This window comes from Callithrix jacchus, chromosome 5, assembly GCF_049354715.1.
Source record: "Callithrix jacchus isolate 240 chromosome 5, calJac240_pri, whole genome shotgun sequence".
In the NCBI taxonomy this organism is placed as follows: Eukaryota; Metazoa; Chordata; class Mammalia; order Primates; family Cebidae; genus Callithrix; species Callithrix jacchus.
Window position 1 is genome coordinate 3293949 of NC_133506.1, and position 13941 is coordinate 3307889.

The window sequence follows — 13941 nt, forward strand, 5'->3', positions numbered from 1 at the left end:
TGGAATCCCAGCACTTTGGGAGGCCGAGGCGGGTGGATCACAAGGTCAGGAGTTCAAGACCAGCCTGACCAACATGGGAAAACCCTGTTTCTACTAAAAAAAAAAAACAAGCAAAAATTATCTGGGCGTGGTGGTGCGTACCTGTAATCCCAGCTACTCAGGAGGCTGAGGCAGGAGAATCACTTGAACCGGGGAGGCAGAGGTTGCAGTGAGACGAGACTGCACCACTGTACTCCAGTTTGGGCAAAAGAGCAAGACTCCACACCCCCCCCGCCAAAATATACATATACAACAATAATATTGATTAAAAAGAGATCTCCAGCAGGGCATAGTGGCTCACACCTGTAATCCCAATACTTTGGGAGGCCAAGGTGGGTGAATCACCTGAGGTCAGGAGTTACCAGCCTGGCCAACATAGTGAAACCCTGTCTTTAAATAAATAAATAAATAAAAATGTTAACAAACTTCTTGTTGAAAACAATGCAAGCCAGAAAACTGACTTGAATGCAACATTTTTAAAATAGTGAGAAGAAAAAAAAAAAAACTGTTAACCTAGAATTTTATATCCAGCAAAAATTTCTTTCAAAAATGAAGATAAAAGGCTGGGTGCAGTGGCTGACGCCTGTCATCTCAGCACTTTGAGAGGCCAAGGTGGGTGGATCAACTGAGGTCGGGAGTTCGAGACCAGCCTGACCAACACAGAGAAACCCTGTCTCTTAAAAAATAATAATAATAAGATAAAATGGTTTTCAGACATAGAAAAGCTGAAATAATTCGTCACTAACAGACCTGAAATATAGGAAAGGTTAAAGGAAATACTTCAGGCAGAAGGAAATGGTATTTGGTAGAAATCTGGATCTATACAAAAGAACAAAGAACATTAAAAATAGTAACTACGTAGGTTAATATAAGAGTCTTTTCTTATTATTATTTAAATATACTTAAAAGATACTTGTTTAAAGCAAAAGTAATAACCACATATGGTAAGTTTTTAACATACATGCAAGTAGAATATATCACAATAGCATAATATCTAGGAGGACACAATGGAAATATAATGTTGTAAGATTCTGATTCTATACATGAAGTGGTATAATATCACTTAAAGGTAGAATGTGATAAGTTAAAAGTATATACAATGATCACAGAGCAACCGTGAAAGTAATACCACAAACAGATAATAAGCCAACAAAGAAAATAAGATTAAATTATACAAAATACATAATACAAAAGACAGGGAAAAACAAAAGAAAAAGGGAATAGATGTAACAAGTAGAAAAAAAAAATAACAAGATGGTAAAGTTAAATCCAACCATAATCAATACTAACATTAAATGTAAATGACTTCGACATCTCAATAAAAAGGCAGATTGTCGGACAGAATTTTTTTAAGTAAGACCCAATTATATGCTACCTTTAAGAAACCCACTTTTACATATAAAGACACAAATAAGTTAAACACAAAAGGATGGAAAAAGATATACCAAACTAATGCTAATCAAAAGGAAGCTACATTAAATCAAAAGTGGCTGATTTATGTCAGAAAAAGTAGGTTTCCGAGCAAAGCATATTACCAGGGACAAAGGAGTTCATTTCATAATGATTAAGAGTTCAATCCCAAGCGTCTAAGCATATAATAAAAGAGCTTAAAATATATGAGGCGAAACAGACAGAAATACAAGGAGAAAAATGTATCTACGATTATAGCTAGAAATGTTAACAACTCTACTAACTTTTTTTATTTTTTTTATTGCATCTTAGGTTTTGGGGTACATGTGCAGAACATGCAAGATAGTTGCATAGGTACACACATGGCAGTGTGTTTTGCTGCCTTCCTCCCCTTCACCCACATTTGGTATTTCTCCACAGGCTATCCCTCCCCAGTTCCCCAACATTTTTTTTTAAAGACAGAGTCTTGCTCTGTCACTCAGGCTAGAGTACAGTGGTGCAATCTTGGCTTACTGTAACCTCTGCCTCCCAAGTTCAAGTAATTCTCCTGCTTCAGCTTCCCAAGTAGCTGGGACTATAGGCATGCACCACTACGTCCAGTTGATTTTTGTATTATTTTAGTAGAGATGGGGTTTCACTATATGTTGGCCAGGATGGTCTCAAACTCCTGACCTCAGGTGATCCACCCGCCTCAGCCTCCCAAAATGCTGAGGTTATACACGTGAGTCACCATGCCCAGCCTCTATTAACAATTGATAGAACAAGCAGACAGAAAGTTATAAGGGTACCGATGACTTGACCAATACTATCAGCCAACTTTACCTACTTAACAGTCATAGAATACTGCACCCAAAAACAGAATGTTTTTTTAAATGCAAATGAAACACTTGTCAAGATAGACTATATTCTGAACCACAAAACAAGTTTTAATACATTTCAGAGGATTCAAATCATATAAAGTATGTTATCTTAGAAATCAATAACAGGCTGGGCACGGTGGCTCACGCCTGTAATCTCAGCACTTTGGGAGGCCAAAGCAGGCAGATCACCAGAGGTCAGGGGTTTGAGACCAGCCTGGCCAACATGGCAAAACGCCATCTGTACTAAAAATTCAAAAATTAGCCAGGTGTGGTGGCGCCTGTAGTCCCAGCTACTTGGGAGGCTGAGGGAGGAGAATTGCTTGAACCCAGGATCAATGTAATCTGTGTATCCTGGGCCCTCCTTCCCAAGGACTGCCTTACAGATACAGCCAGTCCTCCTGAGATTAGAACTGAGGCCAAGACAGGGAGGCAGAGAAGAAGGGTAGAAAAAGAAGAGGTTGGAGGTGGAGGATGAAGTGAGCCAAGATCACACCACTGCACTCCAGCGTGGGCAACAAACAGAGCAACACTCCTTTTCAAAAAAAAAGAAAAAAGAAATCAATAACAAAGATAGCTGGATATTCCCCCAATGTTTGGAAAATAAACACTCTTCTAAATATTCCATGGGTCAAAGAAGAAATCAAAAGGGAAATTTAAAGATATTTTGAAGTGAATAACAATGAAAATATAACATATCAAAATTTTGTGGGATGCAGCTTTTTCTCTGGTGGTTTGACAGTGGAAAAGGGACAAACAAGAACTGACATGAGAAGAAACATTTACCAAGTACTTACAAGGCCTCATGCAAACATCATCTCAGCCTTCCTAGTAGCCTGTGCGGTAGTGACAACAAACATCTAAGAGTTTCATACATTAATTAGCTTAATGTCATTACAATACTATGAGGTAGAGATCATTATTTACATTTTACAGACTCTGAGGGCACTGGTGCACGTGGACAGAGTCACCTATCCACTATCACATCGCTAGTAAGAGAAGGACCCTGTATTCAAACACAAGCAGTGGGCTCTGAGCCTATGCTCCTAACCATGACACTACCCAAGGTAAATATGAAGAAACCAGGCCCAGAGGCTTTAAGGACTCACCACAGTTACCCAGCTAATAAGTGGGATTCAAACCCAGCTCTGTTCAGCTCCAACCTCTCCTTTTTCCACGCTTCTCCTCTGCCTCCCTGTGTTAGCCTCAGTTCTAATCTCAAGAGGACTGGCTGTATCTGTAAGGCAATCCTTGGGGAGGAGGGCCCAGGATACACAGATGACAATTTCAAGGGATGTGGGGCAAGCACACCAGTAGTGGGCACAAGGTAAGAGGTAAGACACCTGAGTCACTGCAAATGTCTGCTGAGGGCTGCGGTTCTTGATCCAAGTGGGTGAGACAAAAAGATTTGCAGAGGATGGAAGGGGAAAAACATAAATAAAAATGCCAACACAGAGTTGTGAATGGAAACAATATACCCTAGAATCAGGAAACCTGGTTATTACCCTGGCCAGTTCTAGGGGCTGCTACTTGACAACGTCTATGTCCAACAACAGCAAATGGAGACTGAGGAAGGCTGGAGACGTTTATGAAGAGAAAGAAGTCTGGGCTTTGGAACCAGTTGCGCCTGGGTTAGAATCCCAGCTCTACAGTCCTACGTTGCTACTTATTCGCCCTATGAGCCAGTTTCCTCATGTGTCAAATGGTGCAATCATACCTTCTTAAAGAGTTATTAAGCCAGGCACAGTGGCTCACGCCTATAATCCCAGCACTTTGAGAGGCTGAGGCGGGCAGATCACTTAAGGTCAAGAGTTCAAGACCAGCCTGGCCAACATGGTGAAATCCCGTCTCTACTAAAAATACAAAAATTATCTGGGCATGGTGGTGTGTCCCTGTACTCTCAGCTGCTTGGGAGGCTGGGGCAGGAGAATTACCTGAACCTGGGAGGTGGAGGTTGCAGTGAGCTGAGATTGCACCACTGTACTCCAACCTGGGCAACAGAGCAAGACTCTGTCTCCAAAAAAAAAAAAAAAAAAAAAAAGAGTTATTATGAGAATTATGCAATATGTATAAACAGTCAAGCTCAATATAATAAACCTACAATCAGAACTCAATAAATGATCACTGGTTTCATACTTGTTACTAGATACATGAGTTTGGTTAAGGCTGTGGAGAGTGCACACACATTTACAGCCTGAAGATGCATCCAAATCACACACAGCAGCAGAAATATGTTTATCCATTAACCCTGTAATTCGCTTCTGAGCACTTACTAGATGCCAGGCATGATACGAGGCCCTGGGAATGCAATGCCCTTATAGAGCTTATATTCTAGCTACGGAAACAAATGTTTATAACCATTTCAGACTTAGTTGTATGATTTCAGTGGGGTTACATAAAACAGAAGAGTACTTGAATGGGACATAACAGAGGATGGAAGATCTGGTCCATCATGAGAAACCAGGAAGACTTCTCCAAGGAAAGATGTGTAGTCTAACATCTGAGAAACAGACGCACTCCCTCTCCATGTGATGCCCTTTGCTGCCTTGGAACTTTGAAGAGTCCCCATCAGCAAGAAGGCCCTCACCAGATGCAGCCCCTCAACTTCAGACTTCCTAGCCTCCAGAACTATAAGAATAATATTTATTTTCTTTCTAAGTTACCCAGTCTCAGATATTTAGTTATAGAAATGGCAAATGGACTAAGATACCATATGACCCAGAAATCCCACTCCTAGCCATATAAGTAATACCCAAGAGAACTGAAAAATATGGTCACATAAAAACTTGTATACAAATGTTCACAGCAACATTTCAAAACAGCCAAGAAGTGAAAACAATCCAAATGTTCATCAACGGATAAGTGGACAAACAAAAATGTAGTATAGATTTCTAAGAGCATACATGAGAATATTATTCAGCCATAAAACAGAATGAAGAAATGATATGTGCTATTACATAAATGGACCTTGAAAACCTGGTGCTCAGTGAAGGAAGTCAGACTCAAAAAGCCACATAATGTATGGTGCTATTTATACGAAAAGTCCATCATAGGCAAACCCAGAGACAGGATGAATAAATAAATAAACAGATTTTAAAAAGCAGAAGAGAGCTGGGTGAAAAAAAGGGCAGGGGATATGTGAGGCAAGGAGTCGATGGTCATGTGAAAGAACCTGAAAAGCAAAAGGGAAAAGGCTAAAAAAAAAAAAAAGAGAGAGAGACTGGAAAGGAGGGGAGGGCCTTGCAGACCAGATTTCCATGGCTGGGTGCTGATGAGATACCCTGGTTTCCATGGAAGGGCGCAGAGGAGATAACCTGTCAGGCCAGCTGGCTCTAGATTTCTAAGGCTTATGGCCTGGGAACTGGAAACAGGATGGGCCCAGTCGCCCCCTGCTGTCAGATGGGCTAGGCAGCTTACCACTTAGGTGGGTCATCAGAGGCCTGTCATGGATCAGCTCCAGGTGCTGCCAGACCCACTTGTGGTAGGAAGGGGAGGCAGCAAGGTCCAACAGCCGCAGGACTTCACAGCTGCCCTGGAAATAGCAAGGGACACAGCAAAAGGGTTAACCCCTAAGGCTCCAAGCAGGCCAGGATTTGAAGAAAATTTCTCTGAATTGCATCTTATCTCATTTTGTTTTATTTGCTTAATGCAAGTGGTTTCAGCTTCTTTTTTTTTTTTTTTTTTTGAGATGGAGTCTCACTTTTGTCACTCAAGCTGGATAGAGTGTAATGGGGCAATCTCGGCTCACTGCAACCTCTGCCTCCTGAGTTCAAGTGGTTCTCCTGCCTCAACCTCCTGAGTAGCTGGGATTATAGACATGTGCCACCATGCGTGGCTAATTTTTGTATTTTTAATAGAAACAGGGTTTCACCATGTTGGCCAGGCTGGTCTTGAACTCCTGACATCAAGTGATCTGTCTGCCTCAACGTCCCAAAGTGCTGGGATTACAGGCATGAGCCACCACACCCACCCTGGTTCTTTTTTTATTTTTATTTTTTAATGAAAGTGTTATTTACCCACCATAATAAGTTCAAGTAACTGAAGAAGCATAAGAACTAAATATAAGCCAGGCACAGTGGCTCACACCTGTAACGCCAGTACTTTGGGAGGCTGAGGCAGGACGATCACTTGAGCCCAGGAGTTCAAGACAAGCCTGGCCAACATGACAAAAATACAAAATAATTTTGTCTCTACTAAAAATACAAAAATTAAGCTAGGCACAGTGGCTAATGCCTGTAATCCCAGCACTTTGGGAGGCCAAGGTGGGTGGATCACCTGAGGTCAGGAGTTCGAGACCAGCCTGACCAACATGGAGAAACTCCATCTCTACTAAAAATACAAAATTAGCCGGGTGTGGTGGCAGGTGCCTGTAATCCCAGCTACTCAGGAGGCTGAGGCAGGAGAATCGCTTGAACTGGGGAGGCAGAGTTTGCAGTGAGGTGAGATTGCACCATTGCACTCCAGTCTGGGCAACAAAAGCAAAATTCCCTCTCAAAAAAAAAAGAAAAAATTAGCTAGGCATGGTGGTGCATGCCTGTAGTCCCAGCAACAGAAGTTCTTTGTACTGTTCTCATAATTTTTCTATAAATTTAAAATTATTCCAAAATTAAGTTTAAAAATATTCAGACCAAACAGAAAAACACAGAGAAAGTAAAAACTACATTAATCCTGACACCCAGAAATAACCAGTAGTAACGTATTAGTGAAAATTTCAAACTTTTCTCTATGAACATATAAGATGTATATCTTCCCAAGCATCAGAGAGGAAAAAAAAGATGTATATCTACAATCTTTTATCAATGAGTTCATGTATGTAAAACAGACTCGTAATTTTTTTAGAAACTCAATAATATATCAAAGACCTCTTTTCATGCCAAACAATATAGTTCTATAGTATCATTTTTAAGGGTTACATATTATTCTATGTACACCATAATTTATAAAATTTAAAATAAAAAATATTCAGTTGAGCAAAAGAAGTCAGACACAAGGAGTACACACTGTATGATTCCATTTATATGAAGTTCAAAACATGCAAAAGTTATGAGTGGTAAGCTTTGTGGGGAGATTTTGTCTAGGAAGGAGCGAGCACAAGAGAGCCTTCTGGAGTAGTGGAAATATTCTTTATCTTGATTTGGGCAGTGATCACACAGGTGTATACATATATAAAAATTTATGAAGCTGTAAGGTTTAGATTTGAAATCTTTATGCATCCTTTCTTTTTTGAGACAGAGGAATTGCAGGTCCCAGAGAAACAACATGAGCCTGGTTTCCTCAAGTATTTAGTGAGTCTTCAATTGTATCTATGGAGAAAACAGTTCCACTATGTGTCCCTCAATGATAAACTGTTAGAAATGAGTTGATAGTGGGCATTAAGTTTTCAATGCCAAAAGGAAATCTCCAGCTTTCGGAGGTCCCTAGGGTGTCCAGTCACCCGCAGCTGATTTTGCCCTCTAGTGGCAATATGAGTTAACTACAAGAGTCGGGACAGCTTGATCTCCTTCCAGAGATGAACACTCAAAACGCTGGCCAAGTAAGAAAAAAAAAAAAAAAAAAAAGAGCAGTCCTTTAGAGGGGGCTGGTGCTTCTCATTTCCAGCCAGAGGTGGGAGCTGTACCAAAATATGGTTTAGTGTTACCTGATCCTCTGAATTCTCAAAAGCCAGAAATCAGAATTTTTATGTAAAATCTTCACATTGATGATTAAATCAAACTTTATAAAACACTGTAAAGAACAAACCAGACTCATCTTCTGGCCAAGAGCACTCACCTTGCTGCCCTTTAGTGACTTCCACATTATGTTTCTCAGAAGGAAGGCTCAGCACACCTGCATTAATCCCTTGCAGCACTTACTCAACTGCAGATACCAGAGTTAATGAATCAATCGCTGGGGTTAGACAGCAATCTGCCTTTTTAAAAAGCACCCTATGTATTTGTATGCTTACCAAAATTTGAGAATTCCTCCCCTAGGACAGAGGTTCTCCTACATCAGTGTCCATTGGAATCACTGGAAGCCTTGTTAAAACACAGATCACTGAGCCCTTCCTCCTAGAGTTATGGATTGAGTAGCTCTTGGCAGGGGGCCTGAGAATTTGCGTTTTGAAATGAGTTCCAAGCTGGGCATGGTTGCTCATGCCTGTAATCCCAGTACTTTGGAAGGCTGAGGCAGGCTGAACACCTGAAGGTCAGGAGTTTGAGACCAGCCTGGCCAACATGGCAAAACCCTGTCTCTACTAAAAATACAAAAATTAGACAGGTGTGGTGGCAGGCGCCTGTAATCCCAGCTACTTGGGAGGCTGATACAGGAGAATCACTGGAACCTGGGAGGCAGAGGTTGCAGTGAGCCAAGATCATGCCATTGCACTCCAGCCTGGGCAACAAGAGTGAAACTCCAACTCAAAAAAAAAAAAAAAAGAAGAGGAGGAGGAAGAGGAAGAAGAAAGAAGGAGAAGAAGGAGAAGAGGAAGAAGAGGAAGAGGAAGAAAAAAGCCGGGCGTAGTGGCTCACACCTGTAATCCCAGCACTTTGGGAGGCTGAGGCGGGTGGATCACCTGAAGTCAGGAGTTCAAGACCAGCCTGACTAATATGGTGAAACCCTGTCTTAAAAAATAAAAAAAAAGGAAGAAGAAGAGGAGGAGGAGGAGGAAGAAATAATAATGAGTTCCCAAGTACTGCTGGTGCTGCCGCTGGTCCAGTAACAGCACTTTGAGAACCACTGGCTTGCAGGAGGAATGCTCACTGGCGAAGCATTTGCTAAACTGATTCTCATCCTTAAACAGACTTTACAGCGTGAGTGGTTCCATTTCATAGATGAAGCAATGGAGGCAAAACAGATGAAGATCCACCCCCAACTTCCTGCCAGTCAGAATGTAATCATTATTCTGATTAAAGAAAATGCTGGAAAGAATTTCTGTCCCTCACCACACATTCCCCCATCTTTCCCGACTGTATAATATCGAAGAGCTTAGAGTTAAATTTGGAGACATGGCAGAGGTGATCACCTCAAAATTTCAGCAAAGAAGAAGAAGATATGAGGGAGGAGAAGGAACTTTCAATTGACATCTGGTAATCAATCTTTTGCTACTTATATTAACTAGACTTGATTCTGTTCTCTGGGACTGAGTCGAAAATAACAACACACACACCACTCCCCTAGTGGTGCTGGCAAGTTTAACAACCAGCTCTCCTGAAAAACATATGCATGTATATAAACTTTAATGTTATAAAGAATGTGTTACATACAATTTATAAATAATAAGATATACCATACAAGAAAATGATAAATATATATACCATACAGGAAATTCCATACAGCCAATCAGCTCTCACAGAATTCTTTTTTTTTTTTTTTTATAGAGAGGGTTTCACCATGTTGGCCAGGATGGTCTCAATCTCTTGACCTCGTGATCCACCCACCTCCGCCTCCCAAAGTGCTGGGATTACAGGCGTGAGCCACCGCACCCAGCCTCTCACAGAATTCTTTTGTGGATTTGGCTGTACTCTTGTAGTTTATACTTGCAACTCAACCATGATTGGACAAATGAAGTTGCATCCCAATCCAGTCTCTTCCCAATAAATTCAATGTTATTAAATCTGACTTGTGATATATTGTTCTATTTCTCACACTCACATTATTTTTTCTTTTCTTTTTTTTTTGAGATGGAGTCTTGCTCCCATCAGGCTGGAGTGCAGTGGTGCAATCTCAGCTCACTGCAACCTTCACCTCCTGGGTTCAAGTGATTCTCCTTCCTCAGCCTTCTGAGTAGCTGGGATTAAAGGCAGGTGCCACCAAGCCCAATTGCCGTGTATCTTAATGTCTCCAGCCACACTCAGAGAGGCAGGCATCTTACAGTTGGGACATGAAAACTCAGAAAAGGGAGTGAATTGCACAGATTGCAAAAAGGGGCTCAGACTCTGACCATTAGGTCACAGGACATGATCTTAGGCATGCTCCTCAGAGGTTCACCCTCACCCCAACGTCCAGCCTGCTCACCTTGCTGATAAACATGATAAAGGATGACTCTACAAAGTCTTTTGAGATCAGCTGCCCATATGAGAACTTCTCTATCTTTGCCATGGCTATGAGCTGCCAGAGCTTCTTATCAGACCATGATGCAAACAGGTCCATCTTCCTGTGGGAAAAACCTGTTAGAATTCATCACCTCCACCACCTTAGCAATCTGCAGAGAGCACATGCTCTTCTCCAGTGGAAGATGACCAGGTGAAAGAATTCACTGCTACCTGCCTGATCACCTGGCCTCGCCTGTAGCCACTATCACCTTGGCTATCACCTGCTATCGCCTTGGCTCTCTCCACCATTCCCAAGGCCCTCCCTTCCAGCCTAGCTCCCCTCTTTGCTGCTGCTCAGATGCCCCTGGGTGATCCAGCCTCTGTGCTTTTCTCACCTCTGCTCCTCTTTCCAAGAAACTTCTTCTCCTCCAGCCCTGCTGCCCCTCCCCACCGTGGCTCATGAAGCTAGTCCCCACTCCAGCTCATGGCTGTTCTGTCCCCTAGCTTAGTGGTTCTGGTCCTACCTTTGCTTTGGGGAGCTCGTCCAACCCCTGTCTCCCCCTGGCCTGCTGACTTCAAATACTCAACTCTGGGCCTGGGGAGAAGGACATGTCTGGACTCCCCTCTTTCTGCCTGTTGTTCCCCATGGCTGAGGCCACCCCACAGTGACTGCCCTTCCCTTGACCTTGACTACCACCCTCACAGGCTTGCCTGCCTTCATATGTGGCTCCAAGGGTTGACAACAATCATCTCAGATTTTCTCACCTCCAACAGGTTAAGGGCTCCAAACTTAACTGACTCAGGTGGACTGAGTTCATCATATCAGGTTAACTCAAGGTGACTCAGGCCTCAATGTGCACCTGGCACCAGAGGTGAACACAGTCAGTGCCATGCCTGGGACAAAGGTCTGGAGACACCAGAAGAAAAGTAGGGCCACCATAGAAGGAGTACCAACCACTGGGCCACATACTTCCTACGATCATCCCATTCCATCCTCACCATGGCCTTGGGAGAAGGATATTCTTACCCCCATTTTACAGAGCAGGAGGCTAAAGCACAGAAAAATGACATGACCTATCCAGGGTCACGTTGCTGATAACCTAAGAGCTGAGATTGGAGCCAGACCTATTTTTCCACAGTAAAAAAAAAGAACAACTTCTCCCTTTAGGACTAAATCCCCACTTTTCCAGGGGATGGAACTACCTCTCTCAGCCCCAACCACAGGAACCAGACCCCTTGGCCATCTCACCTCTCTGTAGCTCTGCAGCCCTACAACCTGAATTTTTAGGGCCAGTGCAGATACTTTGTTGGATTTTTTACTCTTTTACATAAAGGCAAATAACTAAAGAGTAATTAAATGAGATTTTATTTGTATATCCTTATGTGGCCTTTCATGTACATAAGTATTTGAAAAACAAAAATCTTTTGCTATGTATGAGTTCTGCTTTTAGGTTAAATGTAATACCCATAGTTATGGTGCTTACTTTCTGACTCACACATGGTTGTAATTATTTATATCCTGTTATTCATCTTACTCAATATTTATTTGTTGAGCACCTGGATGTGTCTGTCAGTGTGGTAACATAAGGATTACAGCAGTGACAAAGACAGAGCTGGTCCCCGTCACCATATTGTTTACTGTCTGAGGGGGCATAGAAACTGTAAGGAAATTACTATGCAATCAAGAATTATAGTTTGGGCCAGACATGGTGGCTTATGCCTGTAATCCCAGCACTTTGGGAGGCCGAGGCAGGCAGATCACTTGAGGTCAGGAGTTCGAGATCCCCCTGGCCAACACAGTGAAACTCTGTCTCTACTAAAAATATAAAAAAATTAGCCAGCAGTGATGGCGTGTGCCTATAATTCCAGCTATGTGGGAGGCTGAGGCAGAAGGATTGAGCTGAGATCGCGCCACTGCACTCCAGCCTGGGCGACAGAGCAAGACCCTGTCTCAAAAAAGAAAAAGAATTACAGTTCAGGCTGGGCATGGGGGCTCATGTCTGTAATCCTAGCACTTTAGGAGGCCAAAGCTGCAGGACCACTTGAGACCAGGAGTGCAAGACCAGCCTAGGCAACATAACAAGACTCCGTCTCTACAAATAATAGAAAAATTAGCTGGATGTGGTAGCACATCTGTAGTCCTAGCTATTAGAATAGTGCTCTGTCACCCAGACTGGAGTGCAGTGATGTGATCACAACTCACTGCAGCCTCGAACTCCTGGGCCCAAGTGACCCTCCCACCTCAGCCTCCCAAGTAGCTGAAACTATAGGTATGTATCACCACATTCAGCTATTTTTTTTTTATTTTTTACTTTGTAGGGACAGGATCTCACTATGTTGCCCAGGCTGGTCTTGAACACCTGGGCTCAAGGGTCCTCCCACCTTGGCCTCCCAAAGTGCTGAGATTACAGGAGTGAGCCACTGTGCCCAGTCCCGTGTTTGCTATTCTTACTATTATTTTCAATAAGAAAGGGATATTTGAGCTGAGGCCTGAAGGTATAGTAGGAGTCTGCAGACAGAGAAAGTTGGTGGGAGGTGGGACTTCAGCAGATCCAAGACAACAGCAACCAGTATGTTTCCCACCAGGCCTAGGACAGACAAAGTCAAGCACCTAATAACACATAAGGGGAAAAAATGTTGAATGAAGGTAGAGTTACCTAAAAAATTCAAACTGACACTGAGCATCCTTCCGAACTTCCTGGTCCAGCTTATAAGCAAAGAAGTCCTCCCTGTCAACAACCAGGAACTCCGTTTCTTCCATACAGACAATGGTGGCCCTCCTCACTGAAGCATCCAGAAGGCCCATTTCCTGTTGGGTGGACAGGGCAAGGGCAAGTGTGAAGCCACCTCCACTTCCTGTTCTCAGGCTTACACACATCTTCCCTGCCTCCATCTTCCCCCTGAATTCTCTCCTCCCCAGACTGCATGTTCCCCAGCCCCCTCTATCCTCCTGCATATTCTCCCACTGGGGCCCAGTCTCCTTCTTCTTAATCTGCTGCTTATGGAAAAAGAGGCAACAGGCCTGAACAGTCCAGAGGGTAAGAAGCTAGAGAGGCCTCACTGTGGAGTCACTGCATCTCTAAAGGGCTGTATCAGGAACATACTCCTTAAACATCACAGATGAAGAGGCTGATCTTGGTCCAACTCAATTGGCATTTGACAGGTAAGGGCACTGGGGCCCATACAGGACAGTGATGTGCACAGAGTACTAGGCAAGACTGGGCCTGGCTGAGAGGTTCTAGCAGGAGTCCTGTCACCTCCACCCACTCCACCCCAGGAAGCCAGGTCCTTCCCCTGGGCTTACCCCAAAATAGCCACCCTTGTGCAGCAATATCGGGTGGGGATCTAGGAAGGCACTGCTGCCGTCGTCATCCTTGGTCACTGCAACTGTACCCAGGTAGATGAAATAAAAGCTGTTGCCCTTCTGCCCCTTCTTGATGATCACACGCCTGCGACCAAACCTGGGAAAAGACTATTGCCAGTTGATTGGGTAGTGACACGGGGGCCAGTCCACACTGGGAGGAGCTCTGGACTGGTTGTCTCTTTGCTCTGGGGTGTAAGAGCACAGACTTGTACCAGAAGGGCCCTCAGGACAGCCCAGCCTGCCAATCAAGCTGGAGCCTTTC

At 43.3% G+C, this 13941-nt stretch overlaps 1 protein-coding gene across 12 annotated transcripts in view; it reads right to left on the reverse strand.

Annotated features, from left to right (window-relative positions):
* CNBD2 (cyclic nucleotide binding domain containing 2) overlaps positions 1–13941 on the reverse strand; it is a 73172-nt gene that overhangs the window by 31039 nt on the left and 28192 nt on the right. For all 12 annotated transcript variants that reach the window (XM_078371016.1, XM_035302750.3, XM_035302749.3 and 9 more), the window contains 4 exons: positions 13620–13776; positions 12973–13124; positions 10299–10437; positions 5724–5838 (listed from right to left, as the gene is read on the reverse strand). In XM_078371016.1, coding sequence (XP_078227142.1) covers positions 5724–5838; positions 10299–10437; positions 12973–13124; positions 13620–13776 — 563 coding nt within the window. The remainder of the gene's footprint in view (positions 1–5723; positions 5839–10298; positions 10438–12972; positions 13125–13619; positions 13777–13941) is intronic.